This window comes from Natrix helvetica (assembly GCF_964273705.1).
Source record: "Natrix helvetica genome assembly, chromosome: Z".
NCBI classification, from domain to species: Eukaryota; Metazoa; Chordata; class Lepidosauria; order Squamata; family Natricidae; genus Natrix; species Natrix helvetica.
In genome coordinates this window covers 26,715,795-26,734,924 of record NC_138554.1, presented here as the reverse complement: position 1 = coordinate 26,734,924, position 19,130 = coordinate 26,715,795, and the positions used below count along the sequence as shown (strand labels likewise).

General features: G+C 42.9%; 1 protein-coding gene across 5 annotated transcripts in view; it reads right to left on the bottom strand.

Annotated features, from left to right (window-relative positions):
- Window positions 1-569: 569 nt before the first annotated feature.
- The window catches only part of TBC1D17 (TBC1 domain family member 17), a 23,437-nt gene continuing 4,876 nt past the window's right edge, over window positions 570-19,130 (bottom strand). For 3 of the 5 annotated variants that reach the window (XM_081971358.1, XM_081971362.1, XM_081971361.1), the window contains exons 6-17: window positions 17,864-17,975; window positions 14,530-14,694; window positions 12,996-13,127; window positions 12,328-12,431; window positions 12,098-12,192; window positions 10,637-10,753; window positions 8,648-8,748; window positions 7,860-7,959; window positions 7,506-7,603; window positions 4,125-4,241; window positions 3,544-3,630; window positions 570-1,701 (exon numbers count right to left, since the gene is read on the bottom strand). In XM_081971358.1, the coding sequence (XP_081827484.1) occupies window positions 1,489-1,701; window positions 3,544-3,630; window positions 4,125-4,241; window positions 7,506-7,603; window positions 7,860-7,959; window positions 8,648-8,748; window positions 10,637-10,753; window positions 12,098-12,192; window positions 12,328-12,431; window positions 12,996-13,127; window positions 14,530-14,694; window positions 17,864-17,975 (1,441 nt within the window). In that variant the 3' untranslated portion in view covers window positions 570-1,488. The remainder of the gene's footprint in view (window positions 1,702-3,543; window positions 3,631-4,124; window positions 4,242-7,505; window positions 7,604-7,859; window positions 7,960-8,647; window positions 8,749-10,636; window positions 10,754-12,097; window positions 12,193-12,327; window positions 12,432-12,995; window positions 13,128-14,529; window positions 14,695-17,863; window positions 17,976-19,130) is intronic. The other 2 variants (XM_081971360.1, XM_081971359.1) reach the window with 2 other exon arrangements.

The window sequence follows — 19,130 nt, the reverse complement described above, 5'->3', positions numbered from 1 at the left end:
ATGTGTCAATCCCCAGCCTTTGGATTGGCTTCATGTTGAGAAAGATCTAGATTAAAAAATACAATAATCATGATTTAAAAACTTCAGCTACTGTAGTTTGTATTAAGATGCCACTAATCCTTTTGTATTGTAGAAAATACATCAATCTGATCACCCTTTTATCCGTTTACAATTTTATTTTCTATTTGCTTTCTTTTGTATCTATGTCTGTTCCTAGTTTGTTTACATTTCATGCATAGATAGTTTGGATTGAATTGCTGACATGTTGTGTTTGCAAGATCTACTTTTCATTAAAAAAAAAAAAAAAACTTAAGGGAGACAAGTTGATGAAGCTGTGACTCTCACTATCTTCTTTACAGTAATCCACAATCACACTGGTTTAAAAAGAGCAGCACAGAAAGATAAGAAAGAATAAATGCGTGCTCTGGAAAGGCCTTGCACCATTCTGGGAAAGAGTGACTTCTGAAGGCTCTTTCTTTTTATTCCTCCTCTCTCCAGTCTTAGCCCACCCAGGACAAATAGCTCAGGCCAAGCAATGTTGGCCCCCCAAAGAACTGCACACTCAAAAGAATGACACAATACTTTTAATGTGTTTTATAAAGGGAGAGGGAAGCAAGATGAGGACCAAGAAAGACTGTTTGGTGGAAAGAGAATAGTTTGCGTATGCACACAAAGCTTCAGATCCATGTGCCTGCTGGATTAGAGAGGCACTGAAGAACAAAGTCTGACATCCTTCCTCAATGTATTGCAGTTAGTTTATAATCATGTTTTAAAGAGAAAGCAGCAAGCAGGGCGTGAGATGAACCTCCAGCCGTGGGAAGGAAGCACGAGGCAACATATCAATAGGAATTCCTTGGCAAAATACTAAATAACTTAGGAGTTGGGCCTTCTAGCCTCTAGTCCTAGAAATCTCTGATTCTGTGTTTTTCCCAGAGAGAATATCTCTGCAATATTCAGTTCTCCACTAAGGAACTGTTCTAATCAGCTTTCCTCCATTTTTGTTTAGCGTATAGCTTGGGCATCTCCCAACTAAATTCTGTCAGTCAAGGCAGAGGCTTCAAATCATCAGAAACAATAGCTGCTGCCAAAAAAAGTGAATCTCAACATATAAAACTGGGGGGGGGGAGATAAAATGTTGCAAGACAGACAGCAGAAACAGGATTTATGAGGTTTGTAATACAAATCAGAAGACCACTGGGACCACAGCTAACTAGTCTGCTCCTTTCTATCTCTTTATACAAACCAAAGCGAAAATCAACTTCGGGCGAAGACCTGGGACTTTTCAAGGAAGCCTTATATTACGGATAAAGGCACACTGTGCATACTAAGCCCACTGGCTGCAATTGAGACTTGATATTCCCTACAACTGTTTGAACTCTAGGAAGAAAATAACTTTGCAAGGGCCCCCCACCTGCCTCCCTCCTAGCCCACCCACTGCTCTGATTAAAGTGCTTGTGTTAAGAAGATGGTTGTGGCGGTGTGAGTTTTTCACGGAGACAGGCTCTGAGAGGTGGAGGCATCCTCCGCAGGCAGGATTTCGATGCTGCTGTCCGGCTGGCTTGGGGAGACACTGTCGGTCAAGTCCATCTCCTGCACCTGACTGGGCGACAGTGGCTGTGGGGAGCTGGCTGTGTCAGTGCTGGAGGTGGGAGATTTGCTCTCGGAGAGACCCAGCAGCTCCTGGACATTACGTGGTAAATCCTGGCAGAAAGAAAAGCCAAGACTTTAATAGGTAGCTTTTTCCTGATGAGACCTCCCCTAGTCTAGTATGCTTAGGTCCTACACAGCTTCCATGGCATATAAATTACCCCAAAAAGTTCAGTGAAAAAGGCCCTGCTTGAAATGTATAAATTCTAACCTTCGGATCTTGGCTCTCCAATAAAAGGGGCTGTCTTTTGTGTGCTTAAATTTTAGGCTGGGACATAATGAACTAATACAATGCTACATAAGCCACCATTCAAAGTCACCAGGTATGTGATCGCCATTAGATTTGACAGCCCTAAAAAGGGATTAAAGTATATTTTTTATGTATTACTTCAGGATGCTATAAACCAGGGACGTGCGGTCAGGGGAGGCAGGGGAGGCAGAGCCGCACCGCTCTCATCATGAAAATTAAAAAAAAAAGGGAAAAGGGAAAAGGCGCTGAGGAGCCTTCTGCACACGTAGTCGGGAATGGGAACGCTCCATGGTCCCCTTCATGTTGACTCAGGAGTCAGGAAGGAGGGGAATGGGACCACGTGTGCAGGAGGCTCCTCTAGCCTCACCCTCCCTCCTGCGCACGTCCCATTCCCCCCCTTCCTAAGTCAACATGAAGGGGACCGCGGAGCGTAGCTGCGGTCCTGCGGAGCGCACTCTGTGGTCCCCTTCATGTTGGCTTAGGAAGGCGGGGAATGGGACGAGCGCAGGAGGGAGGCTGGAGGGATCGCGGAGGAGGGATCGCAGAGTGTGAGCCGCGGTCCCGCGGAGCACGCTCCGCGGTCCCCTTCATGTTGACTTAGGAAGGCGGGGAATGGGATGTGCGCAGGAGGGAGGCTGACGTGGTCCCATTCCCCTCCATCCTGAGTCATGAAGGGGACCGCGGCTCACGCTGATGACGTCACCAGCCTCACCAGCCGTAAAGCTCACCGCACATCACTGCTATAAACAGAGATTAGGGTATCAGACTAGAAGCCGGGAGACTGGGACATCTGGTCCTATCTTGGGTCAGTCACTTTCTCTCAACCCAAGAAAGGCAATGGCAAACCAATTCTGAAAATCCTTGCCAAGAAAACCACAGGGATCTGTCCCTGAAGGCTCCAGGAGTCAATAGACTCAAAGACACAAGTTATCTATGTGTGTAGATAAACACACACACACATGGCCTCATTGGGTTAAATACATAATATCTTGATTTGTACTAAACATCTACCTATCCCAGGTCTTTGGGAAGGACTCAGGTAAAAGGCAGATAAAATGCCAAATACAGTCTGAACATCTGGTTGACTGTGCAATAAACAACAACAAAGAAGATGATGATGATGTGCCATTTGCAGACAAAGAAAACAATCACCAGCTTATAAGAACTTGGAAATAACACTCAAGCAGCACAATGGCAACTGAGGTTAACTCAGTGTCAACATAATTCAGACCATGAACGGAAATTCTCCTTGCAATATTTTGCAATTAGATCTTGCAAGCGCTATTGTTAATAACCACACATGTTAACTACACATGACAGATGGAGCACGTCTTGTGTTTTGGGGAGGTCAACGCTCCACCTAGCCATTTCAATCTCCCAATTAACATCAGGGGGTTCTTCATTTTGCTCAGCATGAATCTCAAACATAGGAAATGCTCAAGGTGAAAGCCAACAGCTATGCTAGCTAAAAATATGGGGCCAGTATTTAAGACATCCAGTTGGGGAACATTTTTTCAATCCAGTGAAAGTTGGATCATTATTTCAGCAGCGTTTTACACATTTCTCTTTTTGAGGATGTCTTTACTATTGACTACAGAAAGGAGACTGCAGTAGGAAAGCTTCATGCCTCATTGGCAAAAACTCACCGGAGTAGAAACAAGTTGCCTGTAGATTGCCTCAGCCCGGCATAAGATGTCTTCCACGCTCATCTTCATGGTCAGTTCATTAATATGCTTTGGGAAGACACAAACAAAAAGAACACACTCTGCTAAACATGAACGCAAAATTCAACTAGACAGAAGGGAATGGAGTGGACGGTGTGAAAAATGTTACGGAAGAAGGTATTTTTCCTGTAAACCAGAACGTATATTCTGAGTTTGGGGAACTGTTATAAATGACATGTAAGAATTATGGATGTAAAAGCCAAAGTGAGAAACTTCTAGAAAATGAGTGAGATATAGTGAAATAAATACATTATTCTTTAGCCACACAAAAGCAGCAAAAACTTTGCATAACAGCAGGGGGCACAATGACAGACAATCTGAGCAGGAAAAAAAAATGTTCCCCAGAATATACCACTTATACTTCAGAAGCAAGCCACAAGCATAATTCAGTATTTGTTCCTGTAAACTTGGAACTATGAATGGTACATGTTTAGAGTTCAAACACAAACCTATCTTTATGCGTGAGAGATATGAGAAAAAGCATTCACCTGCTTGGCCCTCACCTTGAGAATCTCGTTAAAGCCAAAACCAGAGTTCATAAGAGCCTGTCTCTCTGCATCCAGAATGCTACAAGCTACAAGCAGGTGAAAATTGGGGCAAGGTAATTCTGTCCATAACACCTGGAATGGGAGGTACAAAAACAATTTAGACCGGTATCAACTAGCAGTATTATTTATCGTATTGCCTAATTAAGCACAATATTCTGTCTTTTCCAACCATCAGCTGGACCATCCTATCCCTGATTTGAACCTTGTTCGGTGAAAAATTAGATGTAGCTTGCCTGCTTCTATCATTTGATCTTCCCAAATCACTCTGAATTTATTGTCACTTTTACTCAACTCCTCGGGAACTTTGCACAGTTCTCCCCTTGCTAAGTTATTTTATTTTATTGTTTACTAAGCAAATTCATTTGAGTGAATTCAAATTCACTCACACAGGTGAGTCCAGGCAGCTTACAACATTAAAAATCCACAAGATGAAAATCGTAAAACTCTTCCACCATCGTCCCTATTCACATGGCAGCAGGAACCCAATGAGGCTGATCAAGTGGTTGGACCTATCTAAGATCAATCTAAATGTGGATCTTTATTATGGCCAGGTCAATGCCCGGTCATTTTTTATGCAGATCTCCAATTAAAATACTCCAGCCTAGAAATCTTACAGATCAAGTAATTTCCTGCAGATGCTTGGGGTATTTATGGAGTGATCTAGTACAGCAGGTAGTTCCAATATACATTGATCCTTGGAACTCAGAAATAAGAGGACCACTGGGCATGACTGCTTCTGGGCATCAGTTCTGAGGAGCCTTTTGGCTTATGGAGGAGCTCTGGTAGGATGTACAGGTAGCCCTTGGGTTACCGCCCTTTGTTCAGCAACTGTTCAAAGCTACAATGGCTCTGAACGAGGGAGATTTATGTCAGGTCCATGAAGTTGCAGCCATTGCAGCATCCCTGCAGTCATGTGATCGCAAGCTAGGCACCCAGGTACCCAGCTCACAATTACAGCATCAGAGAGCTGCTGTCATTAGCAGCCTCTTGTACCAGCCTACCCATTTTGTAGTGCCCAACTGCAACTCTTTAACTGCCAACCTGCTTGCCTAGGATTCTAGTCACGTGAGCTCCAAGATTGCCAATTGCTAAGCGATGCAGTCACGTGGCAGTATGCTTTATGACCGCATTGCTTAACCATTCCAAGCCCAGTTGCCATCATAATCCCGAGAACTACCTTTACGCTTAGAGAATTGTAGAGAAGTGATGGTGAAAGGAAAAGACTGAATATAACCTACTGTATTTTTCGGAATGTAAGACACACTTTTTTCCCTCAAAAAAGAGGCTGAAAATCTGGGTGTGTCTTATACACTGAATACAGCATTTATTGCCTCCCAAAACCCCGCCCCTTCACCAAAATTGCCGTGCAGAGCCTTTAGGAGATTCCCAGAGTGCTCCTGGCGGCTGGAGAGAGCAGAAATGACCAAAGAACGGGCCATTCTTTGGTCAATTTTGCCCCCAAGCCCCCAGGATTTGCTCAATTTTGCCCCCCCTACAAACCTCCTAAAGGCTATTCATGCCCTTTTGGGGGGGGGGGAAACGGACCCCTTTTCACAAAAAACAAGCCGTTTTTGGGAGGTCTGCGGAGTGCAAAAACTTTTTTTTTTAATTTGCCTCTTCAAAATCTTGGTGCGTCTTATACTCCGGTGCGTCTTATACTCTGAAAAATACGGTAAGCCAAGTATAGATGCATATCTGGGCCTATATCGTGGTGATAGGAAGAGAAACACTGTTTCTCCAGTGCATTGCAAGAATTACAGCAATAGCACTTATATACCGCTTCATGGTGCTTTACAGCAGGGGTCCACAACCTGTGGCCACAGCCAAGGGGTTTGCAACTGGGCTGTGGAAACAGTTGGTGGGTGTGCGCATATGCCCATCCTCACTTGCATAAGCAGCAGGCAAGACAATGTATGGGCTTCATTTGTGGGACCAGCAGGCACGCATGCATGCCACTTGGACAAATGGAGCTGCATGCACAGGTGCACATTTACCGGCCACTTGTGTGAACTATCCCCTCCCCACCCTTGCCAGTCAGCAAAGCCAAAAATCTTGGGAAACTCTACTTTACAGCCCTCTCTAAGCGGTTTACAGAGTCAGCATATTTGCCCTCAACAATCTGGGTCCTCATTTTACGCACCTCGGAAGGATTAAGGCTGAGTCAACCTAGAGCCAAGATGGTGAACTTATGACACGTGTGCCACAGGTGGCACATGGAGTCATTTCTGAGTGCACGTGAGGCATTGCTCTGTCAGCTCCAGCGCATATGCGCGTGCTGGCCAGCTGATTTTGGCCTTGATTTTTGGCCATTTTTCGCCTGCTGGAGACTTCCTGAAGCCTCCAGGGGGCAAAAAACAGCCCAACGCGCAAACCAGAAATCAGAAAACAGGCAGTTTCTGAACTCTGAAGGGCCTCCAGAGGGGAGGGGGAGGACATTTTCGCCCTCCCCAGGCTCACAGAAAGCCTCTGGAGCGTGGGGAAGTTGAAAAACGGACCTACAGAAGGCAGAAAGACAGAAAACGGGCAGTTTCTGGCCTCCAGAGGGCCTCCAGGGGAGCAGGGGAGGCTGTTTTCAGCCTCTCCAGGCTCCAAGAAAGCCGTGCACGCATGCACGGGGTAGCAGGGCGGGTGGTGTCATACACATATGCACAGGGGGCACAGCACTGGGGGGGTGTTTAAATTATGGGGTGGGCACACGAATGCATGCAATAGCGCTACGTGCGTCCTTTTGGTGCCCGAGGCAAAAAAGATTCGCCACCACTGACCTACAAGCCTGGTGAGAATCAAACTGCTGTTATGGGCAGAGTTAGCCTGCAATAACTATGTACATCCAGTGGCCTAATTCAAAAGGGCTCATTTCTCATTGGAGACGAATGACCAAGACGACTTTCATGCAGGCCACATCTGCCAATGAAACTGCTCACTATGCTCTTAAGATTTAGACTCCAAAGGAGCAGATCCAGGCACTGCTGTACTGTCTTGCAATGTGTATCTGGGATTCGGTTTGTCTTATCGCGTTCCTCCAAGGAAGGGTTCTCTGCAGCACGAGGACAGACAGCAGCATTTTGAGATACCACCTGGGAATGGTATACATGAAAATCTAAACTTGTTGAAGGAATGGCTGGAAAGCATTCCCACAAGTCTGTCTTTCTAACTCTTTTTGCATCTGTAAATCTCCCTCAGACCTCAACGCCGTAATGCAGTCCCAAAACTCTTACTTTTCACCGGTCTATTTTCTCTGCTCCCTCCACCAGTCCCCAAAATGAAATGAATTATCGCCCAGGTCTCCCCTAACCCTCCTGACATGAGTTAAGCATTATTTTTTTCCAATCTCACCTCCCAAAGCTGTAGAATTTCAGAGAAGGGAAATTCTCTCTTGAACCAGATCAAGATCCATCGGAAACAGAAACATAAGCTGCCAGATTCCTTCGAGTCTTTGGGAACCAGGAAAGACAGGGCAGAAGCAAAAAAGAAAAGATGGAATTATGTGGATAGGTATTCACTGGTGTAAAATATGTTCAAAAAGGATGAGTATTTGTAGGTCAAATTAAGGAAAAAAGCCCCTGAATAATGAGACTTAATAATGAGACTTTTTGTTCTTAAAGAACAAAAACATAGACATCTCCACAGAAGTGGAATCCCTTAATTTTTAACTTGCCTACACCTGTAACACCTGTAATACACCTGTACCTAGGAAGTCACAGAGTGGGGGATCCAGCACTCTAAGAAGCAAGGTGAGCTGGGAAAGCTGGCGTTTCATGGACTCCTGGCTTTCTTCAAAATTGTGGTGCTGCAAGCAGAAAACAGAAGACCATGAAAAAACCGGTGGGAGAAGTAATTATTGTTAAGTAAATGTATACAGCTAGTCCTCGACTTGCAACAGTTCATTTAGTGACCATTCAAAGTTACAACAATATTGAAAATATTATTTATGACCGTTTTGCACAGATATGATTGCTACGGCATTTCCATGGTCACGAATTCAGACCCTGGGCAACTGACTCATATTTATGACGATTGCAGTGTCCCAGGATCATAGGATCATATTTTCTTTCTAACAAGCAAAATAAACAAAGTCAGATTCACTTAACAACTGTGTTCCTAAACTAACTGCGGTGATTCACTTAACAACTGTGGCAAGTAAGGTCGTACAATGGGGGGAAAAACCTCTCTTAATAAATTTCTCACTTAGCAACGGAAATCTTGGGCGATATCGTGGTCGTAAGCCAAAGACAACCTGTGTGCCAGCCTCTTCCTTAAAAGTAGTCTTCAAGGCACTTGTTAAAATACAAAACCAAGTTTATAATCCAAACACATGATATTTTTAAAAAATGAAACTAGTAGCAAGTCAGGTCAAAGATCCAAAGCTTCCTTGAATTTCACTTGGTTTGAGAAATGTTTTAAAATGAGGCTGAGGATATATTAATTAATTAATTACGGTTACAAAGAGTAACCACTCTTTGAGTAAGCATACTCACCACCAGTTCCATAAAACCACAGAAGCACCAGAAGGCATCGACTTCATTCTGGGTGATATAGAGAATGGGGGACAGCAGATCACTCATTCCTTGCACATACCCTGTTCAGGCAAGCAAAAGAAATAATGAATGAGACTGTTAATTTCTTAATTCGAGGTGATTTTTTTTTTCAAGCTTCAAATTACTGCTTGGTCTTTTCTGCGATGACTCTTTAAAAGAACATGCACCTTTTCCTGGGCTCAGGCGGTTCCAGGAAACATGTTGAAAAGACACTGATGAACACAAAGGCCCTAGTGACTTCTCGCCTTGATTACTGTAACGCTCTCTACATGGGGCTCCCCTTGAGATGCACCCGAAGGCTCCAGCTGGTCCAGAATGCAGCCGCGCGGGTTATTATGGGGAGTACTAGGTACTCCCATGTAACACCTTTCCTGCGCGAGCTGCACTGGCTACCTGTGGCCTTTCGGGTGCGTTTCAAGGTGTTGATCGTCATCTTCAAAGCGCTCCATGGCTCGGGACCTAGTTATTTGCGGGATCGCATTCTACCCCATACATCCCTGCGACCAATCCGCTCTCACAGAGAGGGCCTCCTCCGGGTACCATCCGCTAAACAGTGCGGGCGGGCGGTGCCTAGGAGTAGGGCCTTCTCTGTGATGGGCCCAACCCTCTGGAACGACCTCCCCCCTGATATTAGAACCACCTCTGATCTCCGCTCCTTCCGCAAGAAACTCAAGACCCACCTGTTTCGAGTAGCTGGTCTGGCCTAATTATAATTATAATCGTAACTGTATTTAACATCTATTACAAACCTTCCTGGATGGCTTTTTAAATTTTATATTGGGGTTTTAAACGGGTTTTAAAATTGTTTTTTAAGTATTTAAATTGGTTTTGGGATTTTACATACAGACAGTGTGTGTGTGTTGTTTTGCTCTATGTCTTATGTTATTTTCTGTTGTTTTGATTATGAATGGTCTGTACACCACCCCGAGTCCCTACGGGGAGAGGGGGCGGTCTATAAATTAAATAAACTATAACTATAAACTATAACAAAGTCTTGGCAGTGCCTCACTCATTCAATCATGTCCTAAGCCACATGGCTGTTGCCTCAGCTTCCCAGGTTTGTACCTTGTTTACAGAAACACTGACATTTATAATAAGATGCTCATATTCCCTCTGAAGCACTCTTTTTACATCCATGTGGCTCAGTGGGTAAGACACTGAGCTTGTCTATCAGAAAGGTGAGCAGTTCAGCGGTTCGAATCCGTAGTGCCGCATAACAGAGAGAGCTCTCGTTACTTATCCCAGCTTCTGCCAACCTAGCAGTTCGAAAGCACATTAAAAAATGCAAGTAGAAAAACAGGAGCCATCTTTGGTGGGAAGGTAACAGCGTTCCGTGCACCTACGGTGTTTAGTCATGCTGGCCACATGACCACGGAGACGTCTTCAGACTGTGCTGGTTCTTCAGCTTTGAAACAGAGATGAGCACCGCCCTCTAGAGTTGGGAACGACTAGCACATATGTCCGAGGGGAACCTACCGTTATCGTAATTGCACATGACTACATTGTATCTATTCCTTTCTACCAATACTTCTGCTTCCTTCCATCTTTGTCCATTAAGCTTCCCGAAGGCAATAGTTTCAATATGAAGCAAAAATCAAGAAAACAGGGGCATGACCTCAAACAGACAGGAGGGATGTTCAAAAGTAATAGTAGAAAGTATTACTTCATAGAAAGAGTAGTAGAAGCTTGGAACCAACTTTCAACCGAGGTAAATTCAGTAACTGAATTTAAACATGCTTGGGATAAACACACGTCTATCATCTGACAAAAATAAAATAAATAAAATAAACTGAAGTAAAAACATGACTACAAGTAAAAATAAATCAATAATGGACCATTTGGTGTTTTTCTGGCATCAGTTTTCTATGGTTCTAAGAGCCCCCCCTTAAGCCATTATGATTTGGACTGGTGTCCTTCCTTGGAACTCACCTAGATCAAAGTTGTACATGCAGTATGTCATCAGCACATCATTCAAGAGTACCAGCCCTGGATTCTCACTGCCCTCATAGAATTTGTTGTTTCTATCTGTGCGGCTGACATCTCTTTCTGCAAAGGGAACAAATACAAGTTTATAAAACTCACCTGTACGGCCCCCTTGCAAGGGATATTTAGAAGGATGACTTAGGGAAGGAATTCATTTAAAAAAGGGGCAAACTAAATCAGGAAAGTAAAACAACTAGGAAAAGTGGAGGCATTGTATCCCAAGGAAAGAATAAATGGTCATATGCATAGCTTAGACAATTTAGATGAGAAAAAGGGTGTTCCAAAACATTAGGACGAGCACTGGAGGGATTCAATAGAAATCAATAAACAAACACCTTGTGAATGAGGGTGCTGAGAAAACAGAAATAGAGTCTGCTCACTGCCAAGAGTTCAATCCTGACCAGCCAAGATTGACTCAACCTTCCATCTTTCCAAAGTTGGTAAAATGAGGACCCAGATTATTGGGGCAAAATGCTGATTCTGTAACCACTTAAGAGAGTATTGCAAAGCACTATGGAGCGGTATATAAGTAAGTGCTATAATGTAGCACAAGGGTCCTCTAACCCAGGTCCATGGACCAGCATGGGTCCAAGGCATGCCAGAAACAGGGCCGTGCAAACAAGCGAAGCCCCATCCACGGGGTGTATGCAGCATATGAAACCAAGCCCCATCAGACCGTGGAAAAAGCTCTCTCCACGGAATCAGTGCCCAAAAGGTTGGGGGCCGCTGATGAAGCATATAAAAACTTGGAAATCGCTCACTGAATCTGATTGGCAACAGACAGGTCATAGTCAAGAAAGCACTTATTTATATAATGCATAATTAATTCATACAATGTACTGTCGGAAGTAGTGGTGATGGCAGCTGTCTGGGAAAGCTTTAAAAGATTCTGTCTTCTGTGCACTGATTATTAACTATTAACCAGAGCAGATAATGGGAGTAACCTCCACATTAAAGGGGAGGCATGGTTTGCAATATTAGATACTGGGAAACAATAAAGGAAGAAAGGATTGTCTTTAGAAGCATATGGCTGTAATAGGAGGGTGGCAGTAGCTCAGCATGGCTAAGAATTCCAGGAGTTGTGAATCCAGCCATTGGCAATAAAAATGGGCAAAAACAAATCAGCCAGGTGCTGTTACAGAAGGAGAGTAAACCTCAAAACCAGGGGTGGGTTCCAGCTGTTGCTACTGCCTGTTTGCTCAGGGACATGATGCGCACGCGCTTGATACATGCTAGGCACACATGCGCAGTACTAAAAAAAATGTTTCTGCGCATGCACAGAAGCAAAAAAACAAGAGAACCGGTTCAGGGGCGTGGCAGGCCGAGTTCCTACCTACTTGGCCGAACTGGTCTGAACTGGTAGGAACCCACCTCTGCTCAAAACCAACAAGTAGAATTTATACCAACCAATAAGGCTGCGATAACCCCGTAGTAAAGAGTTCCGCAGTTCCTGTTCTTCGCTGACCGACTTCCACTGTAGCTTCATGCGGAAGTATTCATCTCTGAGGAGAAGGTAGAAGAATGGAATGGGAAAAGGCTCAGACTCAGGTCCCCTCTGCAGACCCAATAGTCCTTGCCAGGCCACAGGACTAGCTCCCCTTCAAACAGGCCACTCCCTGATGAAGAATTAGGCTTACGTTTTCCGTCTCACTTGCGCCTTGTTCTCTTCGCTGGTGTTGCCCCAGGAATAATAGCTCAAAAGGTACTTCCACACTTCCTTACGTAATGACATGCTGAGTCCCTGAAAGGGGACAAATAAAAAGTAGTTCAAAGAAAAGAAGCAACTTATTGTAGAACAAAGCACCTACTTTGCTTCAATTCCAGGGCTTAAATCTGTGGTAGGAAACACAGTTTACAGGTGGACCTCAACTTATAGCTGTTTGATGTTATAACAGACCCCCCAATTCAAAGTTCAGACAGCCTGGCAGCCCTTGCAGTCACATAATCACATTTTAGGCACTGGCAACTAGCCTGCATTTACGGCTGTTTGCATTGTCCTGCAGTCACATGACCAGGATTTGTGAAGGGATTTGGGGGGGGGGGGGGGGGGAGTTTGCCAGAAACTGGCATTTACTTTTACATTTCGACAAAGTAAGGCCAAATATGGACAACGGGTTTTCTATACAACAGTGCTCACTTTGCAACCATCAGATCCGTTTTACGTCGAGGACTATCCAATATCGTACTACTCTGTCCAATTCACATGGACATTCCAATGAACAGCCATAATCATTTCCTCTTGTTTTCTATCCCAGAGACACAAGACATGGGCTGGTCCAGCTGCCCTCCGTCCCACAAATCTCACCCCAGCAAAGATCCTCTTCCGCAATCCAATGGGATCCAATACACGCCCATCGGGATCCAGATGCTGTTCCCATTCCTGCTCCGAAACTGGGGTCTCCCTTTGAACAGACGGCCGTTCTCCTAGTTGTGCCTGCTGCTAGGAACAAAATAAGCTAAAAAACCCAATTGTATCTAAAAAAGAAAAGTTCCTTAAGAGGGAAGGAGGGAGAAAGGACAATGATAAAAACTTTCCTTCTTTTGAATTAGAGAGACGTTGTGAAGCTGAAAAGCCTAAAGAATTCTTCCTATAGTCAAATGTGCCTACATATTGCAAATTCTTTTCATACTGAAAAGTTCTAGAAGCAACTTCCCAGTTTCTCTGCAGTAGATCTAGCAAACAAAGGAGAAATTCTGTTGTGAATCTGTGGTAGTTACCTCAGTACTCATCATTAACTGGTTCCAAGAAGTGCAACAAATACTAAAAACAACAAGTTCCAAACAAACCACAAAATTAACATGTGATCCTTTGTTTCAGTTGGAAAGGGTTGTGACTCACAAGATAGCTGACACGGACAAGTTCTAGCTTGCACGAGTACCAAACAAATGATAAGCACTGGAACAAAATGTTTGTGTCAAAATGCATTGAGTACCAAATTCGATGAGTTTCAAAGGAGTTGAGTAACGAGGTACCACTATATCTTCATTTATTTGATCATTTTTAAGTTACTTTTAAGAGCATAATCTTTTGAAGGAATCTTATAGAACATATTAGCATAATATAACTAATATTTAACATAGTTAGCTCTTCAAACCAGTTCCAAGTATGACACCCTTTTAAAATACCCTCAACAAATATCATTTAGTTAAAATTCAGAAAGCACAAATGTAAGGTTTAAAATCCTCTTAAGAGCAACCACAGCTGCCATTTTTGCTGGAAGAAATTTGTAAGTTAAGGGTTATCACTCAGAAGATGAATCAGATCCTCAGTCCTACAAAACTTTGTGACTTGGAATCTCCAATAAATTCCCATAAAAATGTCAAGATACCGTGGACATTAGCTACTACTACAGCAGCTTCACACTGGGGGTGAACTTTTTTTAGCCCTTGTGAATCGTTTGTGTAGTCACTGATGGGAAGACCAGATACACAAATATATGAAACTGACAGATGCATGTGTAAACATGAAAAGGTAGTACAAGCCACGCTAATGAAGTAGCTGCCACTCCTCCTACACATCATTTCACCAGATTTGTTCTAAGACTGACATTGGTCTATTTAAGCTTCTGTGTTTAAAGACTGGTTGTTCTTTGATCAAGGGGAAAGGATTTCTTTCAAAGAGTTCGCTTGTAATCTGCTCCTTCTGCAGTGTCCTACTTGTTGCATTTCTACAAGCCCCCCTCACAATATGACCGCATCTTCAGTAACTCTACGATAGTTGGAGAAAATGAGTGGCAGAAGGGATAACCAGCCATTTCTTGAGCCAGAAAAACACCTCTTCCCACTTGGACCGGTTGCCATCTCTGCCAGCCTTCAAAATTGCCTATTTCAACACTCACACAGGTGATGACTTCAAAGCCTGTCTCTTCCTCCACATTGGCAGCCGCTGAGTCACCAAGGGAATGGTGGGTGAGTCCATCTTCCTGGTGTAGAGCCCCACGGAAGAAATTGGTAACTTTGGAGAAGCCGCCAAAGGTGGCAGCATAAGGATCCTGCAGGAATCGCTAGGAGGAAAAACAACCACAACGTGTTTATAGCTACAGGTAGTCCTCACTTACTGCCTCATTTAGCAACCATTCAAAGTTACAACAGTGCAAAAATTAAAAAAAAAAAAGCTTTGCAACCAACAAGCATTTACAACCACTGTAGCATACCAGTCATGCGGTCACCATTTGTCTGCTTCACAACTGGCCTGCAATAAGCACATTTAATAGAGAAGGTAGAAGTAAAATAGTTAAGTCACAGACACATGATGCTTTGCATAGCAACTGTGGCCCTTGGCAAGAGAGTTGTCAATCCCAATTTTGGGTCGCTAAGGGAGTACTACTGGTTAAACCTCACTGCATCAAATGCATGTTGCACATTATTCATAGCTCCTAATTCGTCTGTGGTCTAGGAGTGTCCAACAGTACCCATGTGTCCGAAACTCTTCAGTTAGTACTCAGGATATAATTGCAGCCCTTTCCAATCTACTTTACTTTCTTCCAGTGTAAATAGCTGCTAGTGGTGTGAATAGCTGATGAATTAGCTAAACCTCTTTTTCAACTATCAGTCTTTAAACCGCTTCTTGAAACCTGAACTCAAATCATGTTTGCCCAGAACCTGATGGTGCAGGTTTACACAAACAATTACTGCTGGCCTATTGCTGGGAGAAAGTGGCAAGAAGGTGACAAGCAACAGGGAGAAAGCAGAACTATTTAACTCATTTTTTGCATCTGTCTTTGCACAAAAGGATAAAACAGTCCAACCTATCAAAAGCAGCACCACAAAAATCAGATTAGGAACACAAATTGAAATAGGGAAGAAAATGGTAAGTGAGCACCTGCCTACCCTAGACGAGTTCAAATCACCAGGACTGGACGGATTACACCCCAGGGTTCTGAAGGAACTGGCAGATGAGATCTCAGAACCACTGAACTATATCTTTCAGAGATCCTGAAGAACCGGGGAACTGCCAGAGGACTGGAAAAGAGCTGATGTTGTTCCCATCTTCAAAAAAGGGGAAAAAATAGATCAAGGAATCTATAGACCTATCAGCCTGACCTCAATACCAGGAAAGATTCTGGAAAAGATAATCAAGCAACGAATTAGAGAACACCTAGAAGTAAACAAAGTAATAGCCAAAAGCCAACATGGGTTTGTCAAAAACAGATCATGCCAGACTAATCTTATTACATTCTTTGACAAAGTGACAAAATTAGTGGACTAGAGGAATGCCGTTGATATAGTTTACTTAGACTTCATTAAGGCATTTGATAAAGTAGACCATAACCTACTACTAGATAAAATAGAAGAATGTGGGTTAGACAGCATCACCACCAGATGGATTCGTAACTGGCTGACCAACCGCACTCAATGTGTAGTCCTCAATGGAACTGCATCTACATAGAGGGAAGTATGCAGTGGAGTACCCCAAGGCCCTGTTTTAGGTCCAGTACTCTTCAACATCTTCATCAATGATTTGGATGAGGGAATAAATGGGGAACTCATCAAATCTGCAGATGACACCAAGCTGGCAGGAATAGCCAACACTCCAGAAGACAGGCTTAAGGTACAGGAGGATCTTGACAAACTTGAACATTGGGCACTATCTAATAAAATGAAATTCAATGGCGAAAAGAGTAAGGTTCTACATTTAGGCAAGAAAAACGAAATGCACAGGTACAGTATAGGTGGTACCTTGCTCAATAGTAGTAACTGTGAGAGGGATCTTGGAGTCCTAGTGGACAACCATTTAAATATGAGCCAGCAGTGTGCAGCAGCTGCCAAAAAAGCCAACACAGTTCTAGGCTGCATCAACAGAGGGATAGAATCAAGATCACGTGAAGTGTTAATACCACTTTATAATACCTTGGTAAAACCACACTTGGAATACTGCATTCAGTTTTGGTCGCCACGATGTAGAAAAGATGTGGAGACTCTAGAAAGAGTGCAGAGAAAGAGCAACAAAGATGATTAGGGGACTGGAGACTAAAACATATGAACGGTTGCAGGAACTGGGTATGTCTAGTTTAATGAAAAGAAGGACTAGGGGAGACATGATAGCAGTGTTCCAATATCTCAGGGGTTGCCACAAAGAAGAGGGAGTCAAACTATTCTCCAAGGCACCTGAAGGTAGAACAAGAAGCAATGAATGGAAACTAACCAAGGAGAGAAGCAACTTAGAACTGAGGAGAAACTTTCTGACAGTTAGAACAATTAATCAGTGGAACAGCTTGCCTCCAGAAGTTGTGAATGCCCCAACACTGGAAGTCTTTAAGAAGATGTTGGATAGCCATTTGTCTGAAACGGTATAAGGTTTCCTGCCTAGGCAGGGGGTTGGACTAGAAGACCTCCAAGGTCCCTTCCAACTCTACTATTGTATTGTATTAACAGAGAGATAGAATCAAGATCACATGAAGTGTTAATACTGCTTTATAAATCTTTGGTAAGACCACATCTGGAATACTGCATCCAGTTTTGGTCACCATATTATAAAAAGATGCTGAGATCCTGGAAAGAGTGCAGAGGAAAGCAGGAAAGATGATTAAGGGACTAGGGGCTAATGAAGAATGGTTGCAGGAATTGGGTATATCTAATCTGGTGAAAAGGAGGAGTAGATGGTAATATGATAGCAGTATTCCAATATTTGAGGGACTGCCACAAAGAAGAGGGGGGGGGGGTGTCAATTTATTTTCCAAAGCACCATTAAGCAAGACAAGAAGCAATGGATGAGAACGAACCAAGGAAAGAAGCAACTTAGGACAAAGGAGAAATGTTCTAACAGTGAGAACAATTAACCAGTGGAACAACTTGCCTCCAGAAGTTGTTGATGCTCCATCACCAGAGGGCTTTTAAGATACTGGACAGCCATTTGTCTGAAATGGTATAGATCTGCTTGAGGAGGGGGTTGGACTAGAAGACTTCCAAGGCCCCTTCCAATTCTGATGATGTTCTATGTTCTAAATATAGTTTCTAGTTCTGTGAAATCTTTGTAGATATTCTTTTTATATACCATTTTTGGATGCAGGGGTTGAAAAGCATGGTACAAATAAAAATATCCAGTCTACTTGAGTTTTCAAAAAAATCAAAGACCCAATTCTGGATTCTCACTTGCTGGCTTATCATTCTAACCCAAGTGTTTCTCAACATAGGGAAACTTTAAGATAACTGCACTTCAGAAAACAGTCTTACCGATACTAGATTTGATGAACTGTCATCAAAGAGTTGAAGCTCATCAAAGGAATGAGAAAGGGCATCTGAGTCGTGTGTATAAACCAGGTAGAGCCGAGAATCTTTGGGGGAGCTATAAGAAAGAAAACAAAAGGAAATAAAAATGATTTTTAAAAAAAAAAAATTGGAAGAGGGTTTCAACACCGCGATAAATTGTAGGGCACATTATTTTTTTATTGTTTACAACAATTAAAATCATCATAGCATAGAAATAAAGATGACAGGAAAATTTGGAAGAAAAAGGAAAGAAAGCTGTAGGACAGGGGTGTCCAAACTTGGGAACTTTAAGACTTGTGGACTTCAACTCCCGGCTGGCTGGGGAATTCTGGGAGTTGAAGTCCACAAGTCTTAAAGTTCCCAAGTTTGGACACCCCTGCTGTAGGACAAAGGGGGAAAAGAAAATGAAAGCATTGACTTCCAACTTTTTACAGTACAGGAAATATAGGTAGTCCTCGACTTATGATCACAATTGAACCTAAATTTTCTGTTGTTAAGTGAGACATTTGTTAAGTGAGTTCTTGATCACACAATCATAGGGATGCTAGAAAGATTGTAAGTGTGAAAAATGGACATAAATCACTTTTTTCAGTGCTGTGCTATCTTTGGTCACTAAATGAAGTGTTGTAAGTCGAGGGCTACCTTTGCAGTATAGAATTACAGTCTCGACTTTTTACTTTACCAACTTAGCAGGTCATTAGCCATTTCTACAAAAACGAGCTATATTAACTGGCACCAAGAGTTCATTTTTTTCTGTTTCGAGCACAAAATCTAGATGCAGTTTCCAAGTAGGAACAACACTGGATATGTTTATTAAAATAGTCAGTTTTGCCATCTCTGCAAACACCATCATTTTTCCATCCATTCTTCAGTTTTGCGATTGGTGCATCTTTCCGTTTCTGTGCATACTGTCAAACAAACATTCCAAATCTTTTTTTTTTCTAACCACTGTTGTGTCCATAATATAGTATAAAGTCCTTCTGGAACTATTCTGCTTCTATCTACAGCTGGAGATTCCTATATTTTAACTGCTCTTTGCAACCATAAAGAAAACTAGCACATTGGAGAAATTACTTTTGCTTTACTCTTCCCCTTAAATGCTATAGAGCAAAGTCACTTTAGTTTAAACGCAGGGACAAAACTTTATGTAATTAGAATGCTTAGAAACTGCATTTCTCTTATTAAAAAGTCCATAAATTGTGTAGCATGCTATCTTCTCTACTGATCCGGA